The 23,106-nt window shown below is 40.9% G+C and overlaps 1 protein-coding gene across 2 annotated transcripts; it reads right to left on the bottom strand.

The window, feature by feature from the left end:
- Positions 1-1,190: 1,190 nt before the first annotated feature.
- STYK1 (serine/threonine/tyrosine kinase 1) lies at positions 1,191-22,642 on the bottom strand. Of its 2 annotated transcripts, XM_079936581.1 has the most exons (10): positions 22,546-22,642; positions 17,664-17,818; positions 17,119-17,253; positions 14,114-14,380; positions 13,210-13,391; positions 11,362-11,445; positions 6,756-6,964; positions 4,934-4,974; positions 4,174-4,270; positions 1,191-2,009 (listed from the first exon to the last, which is right to left on the bottom strand). In XM_079936581.1, the coding sequence occupies exons 2-10, from the start codon at positions 17,725-17,727 to the stop codon at positions 1,805-1,807; spliced, it is 1,284 nt and encodes a 427-aa protein (XP_079792707.1). In that variant the 5' UTR covers positions 17,728-17,818; positions 22,546-22,642; the 3' UTR covers positions 1,191-1,804. The 2 variants fall into 2 exon arrangements, with proteins under 2 accessions (XP_079792707.1, XP_079792706.1); XM_079936580.1 differs by lacking the exons at positions 14,114-14,380; positions 22,546-22,642 and having other exon boundaries at positions 17,664-17,777.
- Positions 22,643-23,106: the final 464 nt, after the last annotated feature.

Genomic DNA, 23,106 nt, shown 5'->3' with positions numbered 1-23,106 from the left:
ACTCTATTCTTTGAAAATAGTTGAATAAATAAATAAATATTTTGTAAATTTGACTTAAATGAACAGCTGAGAACAATGAGATCCCATAGGACTTCATCATTTTGTGCTGAGCCATTCTTCCTCCCTTCTCTCTATTGCTGCTTACCACGCATTTAAATTCTGTCTAGTCATTGTGGTATTCCTAGAGGTGCAAGAATCATTATTCAGTTGGGCGACTCATCATGACTCCATCAGGATTCTAACTTCTGCAAGTTTTTCAACTGCCAGTCATTTTCCTATAGCAGCCTTGGATGTCCCTTCTAGAGCATCCAAGGTATTGTTTAAAATCACAGACCACGTGTTCAACTGAACTGTCATTATCATGATATTTCCAGTATTTTGAATTAGTAGGAGATGCCTGTCATCATCCCCACGCTCACACAAAAATTACGACTTCCTCATTTTAGTCAAGTGGTATTTGGACCATCCCATCATCTTTAAGCATGTCCTCCCTTGCAGTGTGACTGACAGACCGAGGTTCTCTTCTTGGCCACCGTAGGTGTTAAATGAAAAAGATATGAAAGATTCTAGGCTAGTAAGGATGAGAGTAAGGAAATTAACATTTATTGAGCACATAGTATGTGCCAGATACGGTACAAATATATCCTCTCATTCAATCCTCATGACAACCCTGTGAGGTAGGTAGTATCCCCTTTTCACGCATGAGGAATCCCTTTTCTGACAACCTAGATTGCCTCTTGAATTTTTCTGTTGTCATTAACTTTCATTTATCTACTGTTATTCTCCCTCTTGGAGAGATTTTGGCAACTGTATAACCTGAAAAGCCTACTTTCACTCAATAAATATGAATTTAATGAAATAAGTTTCACAGTAGATCACTGGATGATTGAAAATGGGAACCTATCATCCTTCCATCTCAGGTTACATCCTTTTCTAGCCCTTTTAAAGACGTCCTTGCCTACTAAGCACTTTTGCTTGACTTCCATATTTCCCATTTATTAAATACACAGTGTATTCATCATCGAACCAATTGACCCTCTGGGCTCAGTCTCCCTAGTCTCATAGGGGCCAGGAAGCCAGACTGTTGAAAAGTACATGTTGAATGTTCTTAATCATGAAATGACCCCGCCAGCTTCTAGTTAAAATAGTACCAACAGGGTTCACCTACCTCAGAATTAGATCAAAGGGGACCATATTTCTCCTATATACACCTTAGGGGGAGCTCAGAAGTCTTCCTTAATGGTTCTCCTTCAGCCCTGCATGAACGGACCAGGAATGAAGTCCTGTGTGTCCTTCCTCCCCCTTCTCTCTGAAGGATGACCTTGGTCCTCATCTATACTCCTGAGCAAGTAGAACCTTCAATTTTCTTCTCATCAACTCCTTTATCAGCTTTCTCTTCCCTCATTTGATTCCAATTTTCTGGACCTTATAATAGTCTAGATAAAAGCATGTTTCAAAGGAAACCAGCCTGTGGTGGGAGGGACCAGCTTATCTGTGCCATGCTGCGACGAACACTGCAGACTTGTAAAACCTCCCTTGCATTGACACGGTCCATCCCATCTACCCTGCATCTTCAGGACTGGGATAACAGAAATGAAACTGTACTTCTCAGTCTCGAGGGTATATGCTGTGTGCAGCCTCATCTAGCATCATTTCAGGTTTCTGGGGAAATGTGGAGGGGAAGATGCAGGATCCATGTCCCATTCCTCCCTTTATGTCCCACTAGAAAGTCTTGTCTCTGTTCTTGGAGGAATTGGTTCCAAGAGTATATGATCTCCCAAAAATGTGTGCTGCCCCAGGATCTTCAAAGGATGCTATAGCTATAGGAGAGACTCTCCACGCTGACGCCTGCCACAGCTGCGTACAATTCAGGCACCACCAATTCTGGTACTTGCAACACAGCCTTGTCATTGGCAGTTCGAGCGGCAGTTTCTAGGCGTGAGTGTAGCTCTCTAAGTGAGGGGCGGCTGTCCTCACTCCAACGCCAGCAGGACTTCATGAGACCGTACCTGAAAGGAAAACAAGAGAAACAAGAGAAACTGTCTCATCTCCTAACAAACCTTAACAAAAGAAACCTATGAGTCTTTAACCTACATCTCACTGCTGTGTCCCACATGCTTCCCAGAGAATACTGTTCCTTCTCATCCTCCTAATGCTAAGTCTCTTAATATCATCTTCTCAACAGGACCCTTTTTATAAAAGGAATGACTAAATATTTCTTAAACTACAATCAGTATGACAGAACAGGTTTTTTTTCCATTAGATTACCAAAAACTCTTAAGTGTTTTCATCTTACATGTTATTAATCTGCATCATTCCAAACCATTGCTATAACTTATCTACCAGTATGAGCTACATTACAGCAAGGAAAATAAGAAGGTATGGAATAATACGATTCATACTCATTTCAGATAATGTAATTAGATGGTTCCTTCCTTTAATCCAGGTCATTTCCCCTCTTTATTACTTAGCTTCTCTAGGAAATTGCCTTAATCGAGATAGAAGTACTTACCACCTTTAATCTGTCTTTGCTTCAATCCAGTTTCTAGAGAATTTACAACATAGCCTGTTTTCAAACACTCTTCATCAAGTCTCATTCCTGAACCTACAGTGATTTACCACTGCTCACCATATAAAGTCAACATACCACCCCCTAGCTTCTTAACATATAGTTCTTGCCTAACTGAAGCCCTCTCCTCCTGACAAGTCAGTGTCTTGCTATGCCCTAGATGTGGTTAGTAACACCCAACTCTGTCTTTGCTCATGCTCTGCCCAATTCCTTGAATATCCTTTCCTACAGATTTAAGTCTCAATTCCTTTCCTTATAAACCTCAGCATGCACTGTGTTTCCCACACTCTTTAATGTTGTACGATGAGACTTTGTAGAAGATGCTATTTTAATAATACTGCTAATGTTTTACCAAGAACTTACTTATTATAAAGGGCATGGTAGGGGAACTTAACATGCATTATTTCATTGTAGCCTCACAATAATTTTGAGGTAGGATTATCATTATACCTATTTTAAAATAAGTACACAACGCACAGTAAAGTAGTAGGACTAGGACTGAACGTGTGTCTTTCTGACTCTGTGAGATGAATCTGAGCTTTTAACCATTCTACTTATTGCCTCAAATTTTATGTTGATTTTCATGTTGTTTCTGACATCCTTCTTCAAGACCAGGTACTTTATCAGTTAAATGTCTCTCCCCAGTATCAAGGACAGCCTTTTATACACATAAAGCCTATGAGAAATATTTGTCAACAACTCCATTCTAGTATACCCAGCCAGTATCACTATACTGTGTGTATGTGTGTGTATATACACATAAAAATATATGTCAACAGTTATGATATTTAACAGTTTTAACATGCTTGATGCTGTAACTGTTTAATGTTGGGAAACCCAGGTGCTGGAAATTTACCCTTTCAGTGCTGAAAAATTTACAAAATAGCAACAACTTTAATAGAAATGTATATTAATATATTAACTCCTGTCTTCTTAAAAATAATTTAACCTTTTCTTATGTTCTATAACAACCTTTTTTTGTACTTTATTGGTTATAAAATTCTGAATGTAATTTTGAATTTTTCCATTTTCTGCCTCTACGTTAGTTCACCAACTGTCCCTTTCTGCTGACAATTTGATATCCTCCTCCTCCTGCCTCATTTCTTCTCACCCCCACTTTTGGTTGGCTTCCAACATGCTTAGAACTGGGAAAACAGATAATCAATATGTTTTTAAGTTAAATATTAAATAGGAACCAGTGAGTAACTGTAGTGCAATGGATTTTATGACAACTATATTAGAACTGAAGCCAGTAGTCTCTAACTGAGACTGACATTTAAATAGATAAAACACTACTGTATTTGCATTGGATTTGGTCTATTTTAAAAGCTTCCAGAAGAACTAAGCTTTAACAATGTTAGCAAACTTAAATTCCTAACATAGTACTCAGCGGTTGCCTCAATATTTTGTGTGTGTGTATGTATACACACATACATATGATATACATATACGTGTACATCGTATATGTGAGCAGATGTGTTTTACTGCAGAGGTTTGGTTTAGCGTTGTACATTAGCACACAAAGGACAGCTGAGGGTCATCTGAGCCACTTTGAAAGGAGCACGACTGATGAAGAGCAAAAAAAGATTTTAAAAACCATTTACATGGTGTGTGTGCAGCTACTGGGTCTCTTCATGATTTTCCTTCTTTGGAGATGCTGTAGGATGCTGGTAGGAGGAATTTCAGGATATGGAGGTGCCCCTGTTGGTATGGAAAGAATGAGAGTAGTAAGAGAACTTAAGGGTCCTCAGAATATAAAGTATAACTAACACTACTCTCCATCCACCTGGGCTAATTACCTGCAAAAGTATAGCCAAAGAAAAACTAATAGATATAATTGCTCCCTGGTGATCAAGTAAGGATATAACTTAGAGAATTTTGGGAAAAAAGAGATGGGGGTGGGTACTGATAACTTAGCAGAACGTTGAGTGTTTAGGAAAGTAACAAAATAAAGCAAAGTGAGACACAAGATAATCTGCCCTCTACTTCCCAAACATGAGAAGGTGCTATAGTTTCTCCATCAAGTGGATTAATAAATCTAAAGACAATATTTTTGTTTATGCAAAAGATCATCCTTGGAATCATCCTTGGATTTTAAAACCTCCCATGGAATTGGTAAAGTGTTGAGGGAAAGAAAGAGAAAGAAAGCAAAAGAAAGTTAAAAACAGAAGAGGGAAGGAGAGAGAGAGGGAGGGAATCAAGACATTACAAGACTATCTCAAAAATCAGGATTCCATGTCAACTCAGTTCAACCTTCAGAGATTGTACCGAAACCCCTTCTCATAGCAAATGTCATCCACCACCCAAATAAACATCCTTGTATATTTTTGTATAGGTGCACACTACTTTGGGGATCCTCCTTACCTAGAGTCACCATCTCGTAGAGCAGTATCCCAAAAGACCAGCTGTAAAAGAAACAAGGCCATGGATTTAATTTCTATTTCTGCCTTTCGTAAAGACAGCTCACTTAAGTACCAGAGGCCTTCAGTAAGAACCCCATTACAAAGGCAATGAAAGGGAATCAAGGGTGACTGATACAATAAGCAATGAGGTAGTGCCATTAGAAAGCATTTCTGTCCAATCCCCTTAGAATCGAATCTATTTGAGTACTGAATTTATGTCTCCTTTTTTCTATATTACACATTAATAGATATTTACCATTATTTGCTAAATTGTGAGTGTTTGTACAAACATGCAAACATATTCACCCAAACATACAGAAATTCCCCTCTGCATCTTTTTCATCCTTTCCATTTCTCCCTGCTGAAATTCTAGCCTTTATTCTTAGCTCAAGGCCAAGCAAGTTTTATCATTTATCTACTATTTCCTCAGTAGATCTAATTGCCCAAACCTAGGAAAAATATTAACATAACAAGTTTTATACATAATTGGAGTAGGCATTTGCCTAAGCAATATGATTCAAGAGATGTGTATTTCACTATTCTATAATATCATCATTAAATGAGCAATATTTCCCAGTTAAGCCCTCAAAGCTCCCAGACCTCTATTCAAAAGGAGAGGTCAGCGAAACAGCAATGAAATAAAAAAGCAGTCTTCTGGGGACTTCCCTGGAGGGCCAGTGGTTAAGACGCTGCACTTCCATTGCAGGGGGGCATGGGTTCTATCCCTGGTCGGGGAACTAAGCTCCCACATGCCGCGCGGCACAGCCAAAAAATAAATAAATAAAATTAAAAAGCAGTCTTTTAATTGACTGACCATATCAGCTGATGTTCTAAATTTCCCCCGCAACTCATAACATTCATGGCTAGTAAGATACTCTATATTATGTTTATGTGCTCCTCCGAGCAGTTGAGTTATATGGCTACCAAAAGTCAATCGCAGTTCTTTACAATCCTGTTTATGCCAATCCTACATGTAACTGTAATTATGTAAGCAATTAAATATTACGTAAGCTGATTAAATATACATGCCCAAAGCATTAGCTCCCTGAAAACTAGATTGAATGCTCTGAAAATATTCTGTAAAACCAAGCTGCTAAAAAGAAAGTGTTGTCACATTGCGTGGGTGAGACAACTGTAGAAAACTGGGAAAAAATTAACACTAAGTGTCTGTAGTCAAACTGCGTCACAAGCGTTTTCAAGTTTCCCACTCTATTTAGAGTCATCCCAAACGGAAACTCAAAAGTAATTCATTATGGATGCTACTTATACAAGAAACACAACACGTAACTTCATTTAGCACAGCAGGTCTATCCCCTTGGCCCTCCTCCAAAAGACTGATAATTAAATATCTATTTATATGTTTTAAGTTAAAATAAATTGAGTATACACACACATAGGTACTTATTTTAATAAGTCCTAGTTTAACTAAACTTTTGAATAAGCGGACCTACCTCTTTCAGATAAAACTAGATAAACAGATAAAACTCCACCAGATTAAGTCCTCAGATACTAGCATGAATAATCTATTCATTTTTTTCTGTCCTAATTAAGGTTTCTAATCTAACACAGAGGGAATACTTCAAAAGGCACTAAAAAGGATTGCAGGCAGATGCCAAGTATGAGCTCTGCCACATAACACGCATTTTTGCTTGAGAGTCTGACTTCTCAGTAGACATTTTATGTGGAGACATAATTGACAATAGACCCAGTCATGTTCATGAGCTGGAGGACACCTGGGTCGAGAAAGGAAGAAATCCATGGGGCAGGGCAGGAACAAACCATACATGTCTCCTTTGATGCCAGCTGGTCTCAGCAGAAGCCGTTCTGGGGCGAGCCACTTGAGAGGTACGATGCGAGTAGACGAGATGGCCCCTCGGGAGTGGACTTCATAAGCCAGGCCCAGTCCGCAGAGCTTAGCAGTGAGATCACACTGGATCAGGATATTCCTGGCTGCCACATCCCCATGGAACAGATGCTTATCCTGGAGAAATTCCTGTCAACATGAGATCAAAGATGGATCAGCTCTCTGAGGTCATGGCTTAGGTCACAGATAAAGAGAAACAAATCCTTGAGAAGAAAAGTATATTTTCTACTCTGAACAAGCCTCATTAATAATGACATATCGCTTCCAAGTATTTATTAATTTTTTAATTAATTTTTATTTATTTATTTTTGGCTGTGTTGGATCTTTGTTGCTACACGCGGACTTTCTCTAGTTGCAGCGAGCAGGGGCTTATTGTGGTGGCTTCTTTTGTTGCAGAGCACGGGATCTAGGCACGCGGGCTTCAGTAGTTGTGGCACGCGGGCTCAGTAGTTGTGGCTCTTGCGGCATGCGGGCTTAGTTGCTCCACAGCATGTGGGATCTTCCTGGACCAGGGATGGAACCTGTGTCCCCTGCATTGGCAGGCAGATTCCTAACCACTGCGCCACCAGGGAAGTCCGGCTTCCAAGTATTTATAATGAATCAGACATGTTTGCATTGTGTTTAAGATTAGCAAACTGATACCAATACTTCATTCCTTTTTAAAAAAAAATTAAAAGACTTTTTTTTTAAAGAGTTGTTTTAGGTTGACAGCAAAATTGAGTGGAAAATCCAGAGCACTCCCACATCCCTTCCCTCCCACTTCATAGTTTCCTCTATTATTAACAACTAGCATCAGTGTGATACATTTGTTACAACTGATGAACTGATATTGATACAACATTTTCAACTGAAGTCCAGAGTTTACTTCAGGGTTCACTTTTCGCATTGTACATTCTCTGGGGTTTGACAAATGATTTACACATTTTGGATACATTGATATACCCTTATATTTTTGATATACCCTTATATATTATTTATTAGTAAATACACTAGCTTTGCTTTAAAACAAACAAATAAAGCTTAGCAAACAGCAAATAATCAAAATAACATTTGTACTGGGTTTGGAAATTATAATCTCCTACTCTGACCCTGACCCTGGCCTGATTTTCCTCTCAGATAGGACCCAGCTAGACAAGGGGAAGGAGAGTAGGTTTCAAGTTTCTAGCAGCAGTCTCCCAAACAAGGTAATATATACATAGCAAAATTGAGTGTCATAATAATAAATTTATATACAGTTTTACATCATCTCATTTTGTCCCTAAAATAACTAGATGAGGTGAGTTAGGGAAGTAACTTTCAGATAAATCTAAATGATTATATAAGGTCACACTGGTACTAAGTGGTAGTGACCAGAACCCAGTATTCTAATTCATAGGAAGTACTACAAATTCTACTAATACTTTTCAGGCCAGGCTGCAAATCAGAATTGCCTGAGAGATTTATAAATTCATAAGGTTTTCTCTCCGGATTTACTTAACCAAAATCTAGGAAGAGGGACCTGATAACCTATCTTTTTAAGAAGTATCAAAATGATTATAGCACAGCCAAGAAGACATTTGAGAACCACTGCACCTGAATGACACTGATGTGTTGAAATCATTTCCCCCAACATCACGGTGTTCAAGGCATACAGAGATGCTGAAAAACTATACATGACTGAAGCGCTAGAGACTGAGGTCTATGATTACCAAACAAGAATGGTGTGAAAAAATAAAAGGTGAAGATGGTAATTTCCAGTCATTGATGGTGAAGCAAACAGTGACTAGCAGGGATTTTTTGGTTTTTTGATTTTTTAGTTTTTTGTCTCAGGTGAGGTCTCAGAACAAAGATATTATACTCTAATGAGAAGAACTGAAGAATGTACTGATCTTGAGGTTGTTAAAAGTTAGAAAAAATAGTATGATATTGCCTTATAACTGGTAACCTTGGGCTCTCAGGAATGCTCCAGTGTGATCACTGCATCTCTATGGGGCACCCCTGCAATTATGGTTCAGAATACAAGGTAAGCCCTGTCCTGATACCCTAACTTTTTATTGAAGTATAGTTGATTTACAGTGTTGTGTTAGTTTCAGATGTACAGCAAAGTGATTCAGATATATATATGTATATATATATGTGTATATATATATATACCTATATATATATTCTTTTTCAGATTCTTTTCCATTATAGGTTATTACAAGATATTGAATATAGTTCCCTGTGGTATACAGTAGGTCCTTGTTGTTTATCTGTTTTATATATGGTGTGTATCTGTTAATCCCAAGCTCCTCACTTATCCCTCCTCTCCCCTTTCCCCTCTGGTAATCATAAGTTTGTTTTCAATGCTGTGAGTCTATTTCTGTTTTTTAAATAGTTCATTTGTCCTGATACCCTAACTTTTTTTTTTTTTTTTTTTTTTGCGGTACGCAGACCTCTCACTGCTGTGGCCTCTCCCGTTGTGGAGCACAGGCTCCAGACGCGCAGGCTCAGCAACCATGGCTCACGGGCCCAGCCGCTCCGCGGCATGTGGGATCCTCCCGGACCGGGGCACGAACCCGTGTCCCCTGCATCGGCAGGCAGACTCTCAACCACTGCACCACCAGGGAAGCCCCTGATACCCTAACTTTATCAAGGAAATATACCAACTAGGCCATCCAAACACCATAGTTAACATTTATTTGTATGATGTGCTCTCTCCCTTGCTCCATGAGAACTTCAACTAACTTTTTCTCACTTCATCACCTCTTTTTTCCTAAGCTTTCTCTGATTCCTTTTATATCTCTTGTATATTTCATACCTCAAGGTAGCAAGATATATCAAATACTAAAATAGTAGCTTCACAGAGCCCTGATTTTCCGTAACTAATTTTAAACACAATTATCTAAATAATTTCATAGGAATAGTCATCTAAATTTCCTGAGTAATTCTGGTAAAGGTAACATTTTTTTTTCTTAAACCTTGAGTTCTTTCTCTTCCCTGTTTATTTAGGTTAGTTTAAAATAAAGAAATGCTCTCACCTCTGCCCCTTCTTTTTTATTCCTCCTTTTCCACTTGTTCCTTGTTCTTTTTAAAGTATCTGTAACTCCTATCACATTCAGTATCGAAGCAAATCTACAACCTAACATGTTCTGAACTAGTATTTCTTGTTTTACAGGTATAAATTATAAGCTTCCTTCTGGTTCTGTAGCCTTTCACCCATTCAGTTTCTATTCCCATTTCTTCTCCCAACTTGCTTCCCCTTTCCCCTTTTACATCTGTTAACATTAGTATATATCTGGAAGTATGTGGACATACAGCTCTTGGCCCTGGTTTTTTACCCTTAAGACTGAGAAACCTTTTAAAACCCTTCCTGTTCCTTCTTTTTTTAAAAAAAAATAATAATAAATTTATTTCTTTTTGGCTGCGTTGGGTCTTCATTGTTGCACCTGGGCTTTCTCTAGTTGCTGCAAGCAGGGGCTACTCTTCATTGTGATGCACAGGCCTCTCATCGCGGTGGTGTCTCCTGTTGGGGAGCGCAGGCTCGAGGCGCACGGGCTTCAGTAGTTGTGGCATGCAGGCTCAGTAGATGTGGCTCATGGGCTCTAGAGCACAGGCTCAGTAATTGTGGCACACGGGCTTAGTTGCTCCGTGGCATGTGGGATCTTCCCAGGGCTCGAACCTGTGTCCCTTGCATTGGCAAGCGGATTCCAAACCACTGCGCCACCAGGGAAGCCCCCTGTTCCTTCTAAAAACCCTAAATTGGGACTTCCCTGGTGGCACAGTGGTTGAGACTCTGTGCTCCCAATGCAGGGGGCCTGGGTTTGATCCCTAGTCCGGGAACTAGATCCCACATGCATGCTGCAACTAAGAGTTCGCATGCCACAACTAAGGAGCTGCAACTAAGGAGCCCGCCTGCTGCAATGAAGAAGCCCAGGGCTTCCCTGGTGGCGCAGTGGTTGAGAATCTGCCTGCTAATGCAGGGGACATGGGTTCGAGCCCTGGTCTGGGAGGATCCCACATGCCATGGAGCAACTAGGCCCGTGAGCCACAACTACTGAGCCTGCGCGTCTGGAGCCTGTGCTCTGCAACAAGAAAGGCCGCGATAGTGAGAGGCCCCCGCACCACGATGAAGAGTGGCCCCCACTTGCCACAACTAGAGAAAACCCTCGCACAGAAACGAAGACGCAACACAGCAAAAATAAATTAATAAACTCCTACCCCCAACATCTTCTTTAAAAAAACGCAACTAAGAAGCCAGTGAGCTACAACTAAGGAGCCCCCCGCCACAACTAAGACCCGATGCAACCAAATAAATAAATATTAAAAAAACACTTTAAACTGACTACTTTCTTCCTAGAATTACCAATCCTGAATTATATTATCTAAATAATTTCATGAAAGAATTGAAAACAATTTATTGGTGCTTGAGTTTCCGTCCCCTAACTTCCATCTGATTTCCTTTATAATATATACCCCATTTGAGAGCATAACTGAGAAATATGACATTAAATACCAAGCTAACAAGAGAAATCACTGCAATCTGTTGTCATTTCTCCAAGCCTTACCACAGCCAAAAGGACCTGCTTCCCTATGTGATATATTTGTTTTTCTGTGAGGTCATACGGAAGGCCATCCATGGTCATCACATCCTAAATAGATAGAGAAAAAAGCAGTATATCAAAATGACATGAACAGATCTGAAAGAAAAGCTAGGGGCAGAGATATTCTTAAATGCAGTTATCAAAGCTAAGGAAAATACACAAAAATATAAGGACTATAAGATTCAAGGACAGATGATATGAGAGATTCTCAGATATGCAGAGAAGTACCATGATTTATTGGACCAGAAAAACAGTAAAGAATGTAGGTGAATAGCAGAATGAAGAACAGAATAGCAGGTAAGAAAGACAAGTATATATAAGACTATCCATTGGATAAAGCAGCAATCTTCCTAGGGCAGAACATGTGTGTGTGTGTGTGTGTGTGTGTGTGTGAGAGAGAGAGAGAGAGAGAGAGAGAGAGAGAGAGAGATTAATTAAGCACATTAACTCAACACATCTTGACTGAATGCCTACTATGTGCCAGATTCCATCTTAGGACCTCAGAATACAAAAGTGAGCAAAATAAATATGTCTACTCCTTCTGGAGCTTATACTGTGGCAAACACATGTGAATCAAAATAAAATAATCACACATAAATACATGGTTACATATCTATAAGTGCCATGAAAGAAATGTAAAAGAGATCATATGATGGTGGAGGAAAGAGAGCTCATTCAGTTGGAGAAGCAAGGAAAGCTCTTGACGAGATCCGAAGAGTGAGTGGCCATTGACCCTACAAAGAAGGGAAAGGGAGAGAAGTCTGGTGTAATGAGAAAAGCATGTGAAAACAATCTGAAATAGAGAGGCATGCAGTCTGAAAAATAAAAAGAAACAAGTGAGGTTAGGGCACAGACCAAGTGACAGATGGATAACCTCTTAAAAAGTTTAAAATCTCATGATGTGCACATTGTCCTATTTGCATCACTGGGTGGAAGAAGTCAACAAGGTCTCTTTTTCATACACATTTAGTAATACAATGATCAGCCTACCTAGGAGGCTTGATTAATATTGAACTTTGTTCAGCAGCAAGTGACGAGCTAACTAGGAAAACATGGAGCACTTCAAAAAGAGGAGTAGATAGAGAAGTGGTGAAATTGGAAGGAATAGGACTTGCACTTTAGCCTGGAAATTTCTGAACATTTAAATTTTTCAAAATATGAATTGGAGATATACAAACTTGCAGGCTGAAATTCTCCTTAACTCAGCCTCGGCACACTAGGGTGATGTTACAGAATGGAAAATATACTTGACACTAACAACAAAATTATTACTAACAGTAGTTAGGTTGTTATGCAATTATCATTAAAACAGCTACCATTTTGAGTGCTTAATATGTTCCAATAACTATGTTTTTACAGACATAATTTCCTTGAATTTTAATAAGTATTTATTATTACTCCCACTTTACAGATTCCGAAAACTCAGACTCAGAGAGGTGATTTGCCCAAAGTCACATAGCTTGTAGGAGATGGAGCCCAAAGTCCATTCTCTAAATCTGCACTGCCCAATATGGTAGCCATTACCCACATATGCCTATTTAAACATACATTATTTAAAATTAAATAAATTTGAAAATTCAGTTTCTTAATCATATCAGCCTCATTTCAAGGGTTCTGTAGCCACATGTGATTAGTGGCTACCATATTGGATAGAGCAGATATTCCATCATCACTAAAAATTCTATTGGTTGGTGATAATCACTCTGTTATGCTATTATAATGTCTCTCTCATTTGTCAGGCTAATTGACATGTGAACAGCTAATAAGCCAGGTCATGCCTTTCCTTCCCAACACCTCTACCCTACCACTTACCCGGCGACAGGTCCAGAGAAAGCTGAGCAGGTCCCCCTGGGCCACATCCTCCAACACCATATAGAGCGGCAGCCCTTCTGTGCAGCAGCCTTCCAGCTGTACCAGGTTCTTGTGCTTCCCCAGGTACTGATAGAACTGGATTTGCCCTAAGAACTCCTGCACCTCTTGGAGCCCAGCTGGTTCTGTGGAGGACAGAAGAACCATGGGGAGTGAGCAGTCAGAGTATCACCAATAAAATGGGGGTTCAAGTCAGGAAGCAACCTCAGATGATAAATTTCAAGGCTCCAAAGGGGAGTGAGTGTAGACAAAAGGTAAAAAGAAAGAGAATCAATTAGAAGATGATCTTCAATGTCACTGATCTTTTGTCAAAGGTAACATAGAACCGTAGGTCTTTAGAACTGGTGGGCTTTCCTCTGCCTAATAGACAAGTGTTCTGTTCACATTAAAATATTATCACACATTAACATATTACCACTTCTAGACCTTTGGATTAATATTCTTGCTAATCCTATCCTTGTTCTGTTTTATGTATCCATCATTACTGGTCCATATCAATGAGTATCAGCAAAAAGAAGAAAAATGCAGTAACTAGAAAAGATATCAAAACAGTGAAGAAAAATGAAGAAGCCACCACAAAATCCTCATTCAAGTAATATCTAATATGGAAAAATCAGTTTTAACAGCCTTGATAGGCAAGGTTGAGCTAGGGAAAGACTCAAAGAAGAACCTTTCTGTTTCAGAGTTTTTACTTTCTATTCCCTTCTTATTCTGTGCCCAATTGTGACCACAACTATCTATTGATTAACATCTTAATGTCTGCAAAGCCTGTTAGCATTCACTGTTGAGGGCTCACAGTAAAAACAAGTTAAAAAGAGAAAAGGAAGTCCAACACTTCTCCTTTTACCTTTTAAAGCCTTGAGGACAACACTCTTGGGCTCATCAGGGTCCCCAGTATACATCTTGGTTCGGTAGATGGTCCCAAAACTACCATTGTGGATTTGCTCCAGAACTTCAGAGAGGTGCTCCCGGGGCACCTGCAGCTTAGCCAGGGCATGTGTGGAAGTTCGTAGAAGGCTTTCCACCGATGTCTCCTTAAGTGGTACAAACACACTTCCTTCAGGTCTTGCTGCTTCCCAGCTTAGGCCCCTAGATGCAGGCACGTGGGCAACACCTAAAACAAAGAGGTGGTACCAACAAGCTTTTTCCTAGCCTAGGGACTCCAAGAAAGCAGAACCTGGAAAAAACCATCAAGGAGTCCCTTCAGCAATTTTCTCTCTGGCCAATGTGAGGATACCTTCTGATGCTTCCCTATGAACCAGCATCAATACAAACCTTGTAGAATTTATGTAATAATCCCATTACTTCTAAGACAACTGGAGATGGACCTCTGAAAATGGGTAACGACATTTCATTTCAGTCTTCCTCAGGATTACAGGTCAGTATGAGTATAGTATGAAGACAATTAAGGAAGTTACTGAATAGGTATTCAAACCACAGACACCTAAATGTGGTGGTAACTGCCAGTGGAGACTATCATTGAAGTCAATCAAACAGCTTCCCAAGGTGGAGGGTAGGTATGGATAACTACTCAACTCTGAGCGAAAGTTATTCCTCCCTCAAGTTGTCCCCAAAATCAAATTATTCCATATTTCCAAGAGTCTCAGTCAAAAAATTCTTTTGGTACTTTCCCCCTTTCTAAACCAGCTTTTCTCCATTAGAGAAGAGAGATTCACTCTTTTTATTAAGTCTTTATTCATTCATGAATTCATCCATTGATTCAACAAATATCACCTCCTCTGTGCCAGGCACTGTTCTAGGTGATAGGAAGAGGCAAAGTCCAGATTCTCATGAAGATTACCATCTAGTGGTAGGAGAGAGGAAGCAGATAATAATATACTAGGTAAGGAGCGTTATGGAGGAAAAGAGGGGAAGAAGGAGCATCAGTTATGCAATTTTATGTTTGAAGGTCAGGAAAGGTCTTTCTGAGAAGATGACTTTTGAGAAATAGAAGCAATTTGAGAGCAAACCATACTGGTATCAGGAAGAAGTGCAGAGGTTGAGGAAGGAGCATTTTTGACATATTTGAGGAAGAGTAATGAAATCAGTGCCCCTGGAACCAAGGGGAAAACTGGAGGGTTACAGGAGATGAGGCCAGAGAGGGCCCAGATCATGTAAGACCATTAAAAGAAATTTGTCTTGTACTTCCCTGGGGGCACAGTGGCTAAGAATCCGCCTGCCCATGCAGGGCACACAGGTTCGAGCCCTGGTCCAAGAAGATCCCATATGCCGCGGAGCAACTAACCCCGTGCGCCACAACTACTGAGCCTGTGCTATAGAGCCCACAAGCCACAACTACTGAAGCCCGTGCGCCTAGAGCCCTTGCTCCGCAACAAGAGAAGCCACCGCAATGAGAAGTCCGCGCACCGCAACGAAGAGTAGCCCCAGCTCACCACAACTAGAGAAAGCCTGCGTGCAGCAACAAAGACCCAACACAGCCCCCAAAATTAATTAATTATTTTAAAAAAGAATTTTGTCTTTTTGCATTCTAAGTTGAGAAGCAACTGGGGGTTTCATGCAGAGAATTGACAGGACTGACTTATGCCTTAAAAGAATCATTCTGCTGCTCTGGGACAATAGAGCATAAAAGGATAGAGGCAGAAGCGGGGAAACCACTTAAGAGTGTATTACAATTATCTATGAGAGGTGAGGGTGGCTTGAGTCTATTTTGAAGACATAGTTAACAGGATTTGCTAATGGACTAGAGACGGAGTGTGACAGAAAGAGGGGTCAAGGACATCTTCAAGATTTTAGACTGAACATATAGGGAGCTGGGCTTGCCATTTACTAAGATAGGGAGGGCTGTTGGGAGAGGACATTGTGAGGGAATTTCAGGACCTTTGTTTTACACACATTACGTATTAGATGTGTACTAGGTCCAAACTGCAAAGTAGGTGGTTTAGTATAAAAATCTGAGTTCAAGGGGACTATAGTCAGAATTGAGAAAATAATTGAATCCATAAGACTGAAAATGAGATCAGTTACGAAGTGACTGTAGATTTAAAAGGAAAGAAAAAAGTTTTTCAAGAAGGAGGAAGTGCAAAATAGTGTCAAATGCTTTTGACAGGTCAAGTAGGATGAAGACCCAACAGAGTTGACACTGCTGATCTTGGAAAGAGTTCTTTTGGTGGATTGCGGGGAGGGGTGGGGGAAGCCTTGTTTTAGTTTGTTCAGAAGAGAACATGACAAGTAGAAGTAGTGAGAGTGAGTTTAGACAAGTTCTTTGAGAAGTTTTTTGTAAGAGTGAATTATAAGAGACTTGGGATACAGTTTAGAGAAGGATTAGGGGTCAGCCACTGTAGAGTTTCATTTACTGTCAGGATATTTTTTTCCTTCTTTTTTCCCTGAGTTTCCTGTATGAGCTGATTCTCTTCCATTATATGCTCAGTGGTACCCCAGAATAGCACATTATCACCTCCTACCTAATGCTTCAAGGACTATTATGAAGGCTACTCCTTTACATCCTAAATTCCAGAAGCACAGGGTAGGGCTGTAATGCATTGTAGAGTAAAATGTCATCCTTCCAAGCTGGTTACAAAGCTCTGGGCTTTGCCCAAGCCTTGCTCCCCAGTCCTTAGACAATCACATGGCCAAAGATTTGATAGTGCCATAGGACGAAGAAGACAGAAACAGGTTACAGGAGGCCTCTCTTGCCTACTCTTCTTTCAGCTAACAAGCATACATTACATTTCCTTGAGAAGAGCTCACCTCCCTCTCAACTACACAGGAGGGGACCCATACCCACTATCTCATTGCAGGGTCCTCTAGACTTGGGCTCATTGAGGCTTGTGCCTCATTTTCTACAATCTCCATCTTCCCCGAGCCACTGCCCAGCCCCGGTTTGAACTTTACCTCGTAGTCCAGGAGACTGCTGTTGCTCTCTTTGTTCTCTGATGAAAAGCCACAGGATGACCCCAAGGAGAATGAGGAAGATCCCAACCAGAAGGGTTGGGATGATGATGATTTCATACTGCTGCTCCTGGACAACTAGGTAGGAAATCAAGGAAGTAGAGAAGAGATTGAAGAAGCAGCCTAACCTGACTTCCCCTACCCATCAGTCTTCAGCTCACCCCACACGATCATCTCTTCCTGCTGATCCCTCTACCACAATCGGGATCAACTCCCTGCTCTGAAATCCCAGTGTCCCTGTCTCTTAGCCCATGAAGTATGCTGTGCGCCTCGTCTCTCACTTTTCTTACTGAGTTGGAGGATGCAGCACATCTGGATCTATGATTGCCACTCTCCCCCCTCCGCCCAAAGCCACTAGTGCCAATTCAGTTCTCACCATTGCTTCATTTCTGTTAGAAATCAAATGATCTTCCTTCCAGAATCTATTCAGATCTTAATCTCCATCATCCTAAACTCAGAGGGCAGATCTCTATATCATCTGTACTTACTACACAACTTGTCACTGAGACTGCATTCCAACAGCATCCGTGTCATGCGCCTCTCATCTCCCATTGCCACACAGCAGTCCAGTTCAGCGCTTGACCCCCAGAGGATGCAAAGAGCACTAGAGAATAATCCCCAAGGATTGAGTTGTTCTGAAAAACTAAAATAAAATGGAGCACACAGAGAATTTTAAAACACTTCTCCAAATAACTAGTTATTAAGTACACAGGTGCCTGGAACGCTCCAAGCCACAAATTCATCTCTATCCAGCTATCTGACATTCAAACTGGAAGAACGTTTTTTGTTTTTTTTTTTTTTGCGGTACGCGGGCCTCTCACTGTTGTGGCCTCTCCCGTTGCGGAGCACAGGCTCCGGACGCACAGGCTCAGCGGCCATGGCTCACGGGCCCAGCCGCTCCGCGGCATGTGGGATCCTCCCGGACCGGGGCATGAACCCGTGCCCCCTGCATTGGCAGGCGGACTCTCAACCACTGCGCCACCAGGGAAGCCCAAGATCTATCTCTCTTACAGTCCTTAAGAAGGTCTAATTTTCTTTTTCTGTGTATCCCCTAATTTTTAAACAAAACACTTAATTTCATTTTTATACAAAACTAATTCAGACAATGAATCCATAGTTGGCAGATTTCAAGAGAGAAGAGTTATGCATTTGCTTTCCTTCTCTGAAACATCCCTCTACCGCATTCTCGCTACCAGTGAGCAGATAGCAGTTATCAATAAAACTATTTAATTCTGCAACTCTCAGAGCTTTCCCTGCCCATCATATACAGATAGACACAGACACTCATTCTTACCAATATGTGGATGAAAGCAAGCGTCAGGACTAAGCCATCTTCTCTTCCTCTCTTTTTATTTTAACAAAAAAGAAATATGTTCATATACTCCAAAAATAAAAATATAAAATGGTATACCATGAAAATCTTTTCCCCACCCCATCCTTCTCCATCTGTCCAGTTCCCAATTCTCCTCCAAGTAAACTATAGTTGTGAGTTTCTTGCTTACCTGACCAGAGATTCTTTACATGATTATATTCTATATCATCAGCATATATTTCTATAGAATTCTATATAATCAGCTTATATTTCTATAGAATTCTATATAATCATCATATATTTCCAAAAACCCAATTCTTTCTTTCTGAAGAGAACTGGTGGTCACCACACTTCCATATATATAAAAACTTTATTTTGCCCTTGGTTAACTTGATTCCATGGCCAGCAAAGCCAACTTCTTTAATTCTGATTGATCTGAAACAAATATGGTGATTTTCCACTGCCTAGGTAACTGAATATGTGATCTAGTTCTGTAGTGATTTAATAACAAGGTAAATTTTAGAAAAGCATAATTGTAGCTTATATGATATTATACTATATTGTACACATGTGACATTAGCCATATTATGGTCCCGTCTGTTACATTACATGTTGTGTTTTATTATTAATACTAATAACCACTAATACCTTATTGAGGCAGAGTGTCTCAGTGCCGGAAACACATATGTAAAGAAACCTCCCAGCCAGCTGTCTTCTTTTCACTATTCCTGGAGTTGCATGAGTTTGTCTGAGGGGATGAGAGTTAAACAATCCCCTTACAGCTCAGAAGAGATACAGGTGTGTGGCTGGTTGACAGAAATCTAAGTAAACAGAGGAGTAGCCAGGAGAAGGAACATCACAGAGAGAAAGTGAAATTCTTATCTGTGGGCTTGCACATAGGGAGGGATCTATGAAGGCAATGAATGGTAAGATAGTAAAGTCCATCTCATCGAGTTTGCAAGCCAAAAAGGCAAGGTGAAAGTTCCCACAATTCCACAAGACTGCACAAAAGGGAAAACACTCATAAAAGGGCAAGAAACGGAGAGCCTTGAGAGGGCGGAGCGAAGAAGGTCCTAAAAATAAAACATTAGCTCAGCCGGGAGAATTCAAACATAATTTGCAAATGTCATTCTGATTCTTATTTTCCTTTCCTCTTACTTCCTTTTCGGTGCCTTATCAGATGTAATTATTTTCGTTCAGGGAGCAGCCAGTTAAACGAGTTTGGCTCTCTGGGGAGTCGGTTCTGGGAGCATAATCTCTCTTACCGCAGTACAAGAGGAGAAAAGGGTCAGGCAGCAGCCGGCTCCAACTCGCGAGCTCCGCCCAGAAACCAAACTACACATGTGCTGACGCACACTTGAGCACGAAACGTAAAGCCCTGTGCACGTGTCCCCACGTAGAGCTGCTCAGGTGGCCACCCACGATGACAGCACATGGCCAAACGTACCTGTGGTCAAGGCCCCAAGTCCATGCCTATACCCTTTCACCTGGGTATCACACTTACTACAGAGCACCCACCTTGGGATACAACGTGACCTTCTATTGCACTTCCTGAGCAAGGTTCTCACCACGAGTTGTAATTGTGCTTAGACAGTTTATAGAGACTGGGCTTAACAACACGTAGCGGCCCAACGAAACTGGATGCTGAAGCAAGGAAATAAACCTATAATGTGGCGAGGCCCACTCAATAAATTGCTTTCCAGATGTTTGTATAATAAGCCCTTTCCGAAGATTACGCTTTGGCTAGAGGCATCTATAATGTACCAAATGAATGTAGAATTTTTAGGGAATACGCGCCAGGTATACCCCTACATCCATGAACGCCTACAGAGGAAACTTACCACACAGAGCCCGCCAAAGCACTTAGGTCACAAAGTTCTTATAATCACTTGTAAGAACAATATTTCTCTCCACATCATTTTTCTCTCTGCAATTAGTTGAATACGAACATTCAATTACCACATGACTTGGCTGCCCATTCTGTGTCAAGCTAAGAAAAGCCATGGCTAGATGAAAAAACCTTCTGGGATGGCCATTCTTATGCATTTGATTCTAACCCATCTGATTATTAGAAGAATGTATCTGACCAACATTTCTGTACAATAATGACCAATACTCTGTCCCCTTCAACTATATCTCACTGGGTTAAAAGAAAAAAATATGTTCGCTACTGCTTCGTCTCTTAATTGGAGTGTAAAGTCCTTAAGTATGTAAAACACAACCCTATATGCCTTATCCTTTCATGCCATTGTTTCTCAAATTATTTTTAAAGGCTCCCCTCCCACCCGAGACCCCTGCTCTAGGGCTCAGGTAGATGTTCACAGCACCTGTCTCAACAATTGTGGCCCGTGGGTTATGTGGGAAAAGTCTACCTCCCTATGGTCGTTAAGCAGGTCTAATTTTCTCTGTGTCTCACTTATTTTCTAAACAAAACATTTAATTTCATTTTTATACAAAGCTAATTCAGACAGTGAATAAAGAGTTGGCAGATTTCAAGTTCTCTCTTTAGTGCCATGTATTACTACACGCAGGGCATTGGAATCAAGGGTCGAGTGAGGTTGTGAAATTGTTAATTCTGATAACTATATTTGACAGTGGAAAATATGTACATAGCTTGCCTAAAGTTTACACATACGTATGGTGCCAAATCTCTCAGGCAGGGCTCTAATTAAAACAATATTATTGCCTCATTTGTGGTTATCCTTCCTTATTTTTTCTCTTTTCATTTGCTCCTGACTCTGTTAGCATATTAAAAGATTTAGTTCCGGGCTTCCCTGGTGGCTCAGTGGTTGAGAGTCTGCCTGCCAATGCAGGCAACGCGGGTTCGTGCCCCGGTCTGGGAGGATCCCACATGACGCGGAGCGGCTGGGCCCGTGGGCCATGGCCGCTGGGTCTGCGCGTCCGGAGCCTGTGCTCCGCGGCGGGAGAGACCGCAGCAGTAAGAGGCCCACGTACTGCAAAGAAAAAAAAAAAGATTTAGTTCCCCCGCCCCCCAAATCGAGAATCTAGAGGGACACAGAGCAGTATGAAGGAGATACAAACAGGAAGAGAATGAGAATAAAATGGGAAGCGAAATCCACCCCAAATTTTCTCAAGACTGCAGTCTAGAGACCATAGAAGTGAATGATCATGACCCAGCAATCCCACCCCTGGGCATATACCCTGAGAAAACCATAATTCAAAAAGAGTCATGTACCAAAATGTTCATTGCAGCTCTATTTACAATAGCCCGGAGATGGAAACAACCTAAGTGTTCATCATCGGATGAATGGATAAAGAAGATGTGGCACATATATACAATGGAATATTACTCAGCCATAAAAAGAAACGAAATTGAGCTATTTGTAATGAGGTGGATAGACCTAAAGTCTGTCATACAGAGTGAAGTAAGTCAGAAAGAGAGAGACAAATACTGTATGCTAACACATATATATGGAATTTAAGGGAAAAAAATGTCATGAAGAACCTAGGGATAAGACAGGAATAAAGACACAGACCTACTAGAGAATGGACTTGAGGATATGGGGAGGGGGAAGGGTAAGCTGTAACAAAGCGAGAGAGAGGCATGGACATATATACACTACCAAACATAAGGTAGATAGCTAGTGGGAAGCAGCCGCATAGCACAGGGAGATCAGCTCGGTGCTTTGTGACCACCTAGAGGGGTGGGATAGGTAGGGTGGGAGGGAGATGCAAGAGGGAGGGGATATGGGGACATATGTATACGTATAGCTGATTCACTTTGTTATAAAGCAGAAACTAACACACCATTGTAAAGCAATTATACTCCAATAAAGATGTAAAAAAAAAAAGTGAATGATCACAACTGGAATTGAACTAAGTATTCATAGTAGCCCTCCAAATTCTTACACATATTTACAATGTAAGTACAATGCACACTGCATCTTTGCATCTGTTTTATTACACACAAAGAAAGACAGTTCTGTTTGCAATAATAACACAACTCTGATGAGTGACATTTCTGTTCAGTTAGCATAATAATGTCGTGGACATAAACAGCGATTTACTTGTGAGTGTCCAGAAGAAACTCTTCTTACCAAAATTCATCTACAGATAGAACTTTAAAAATTAGATGCAGGGACTTCCCTGGTGGTCCAGTGGTTAAGACTCCAAGCTTCCACTGCAGGGGGCAGGGGTTTCATCCCTGGTCCGGGAACTAAGATCGCGCATGTCACAGGTTGAGGCCAAAAAAAAAAAAAAAATTTAGATGCATTCTCCTGTACTCTGTCTGCCTGTGTGTTGTGAGAAATTCCTCGAAAGACTGTATGACACATGGTCCCATTCCCATAAGGTGTGATTAAATCTGTTATGCCTGCCTCACCCTCAATCTTACCACCTGCATCTCTGCACAAGTGGATCTGCCAGCCATATTATCTTCATACAGACAAAGTGCCCCGCTGCCTAGCTGGGCACTGCACTGGGTCAAGGGGGTTATTAGCTGTGGGCCATGGGGCAGAGCACACAAAGACCCAAAGTACGGAAGATAAAATATGTGGAGGTGGCACCCCGAAACAGAGACCATCTGCCTCCTGGCTCTGTCACTCAGCCTTCCCTTCTCTTCCCCCATCATCCTTACCCCTGAGCTGTCTAGCCAAAAA

The sequence above is a fragment of the Stenella coeruleoalba genome (assembly GCF_951394435.1).
Source record: "Stenella coeruleoalba genome assembly, chromosome: 11".
NCBI lineage: Eukaryota > Metazoa > Chordata > Mammalia > Artiodactyla > Delphinidae > Stenella > Stenella coeruleoalba.
Note: the sequence above shows the minus strand (reverse complement) of the source record. Positions and strands in the feature narration are given on the sequence as shown.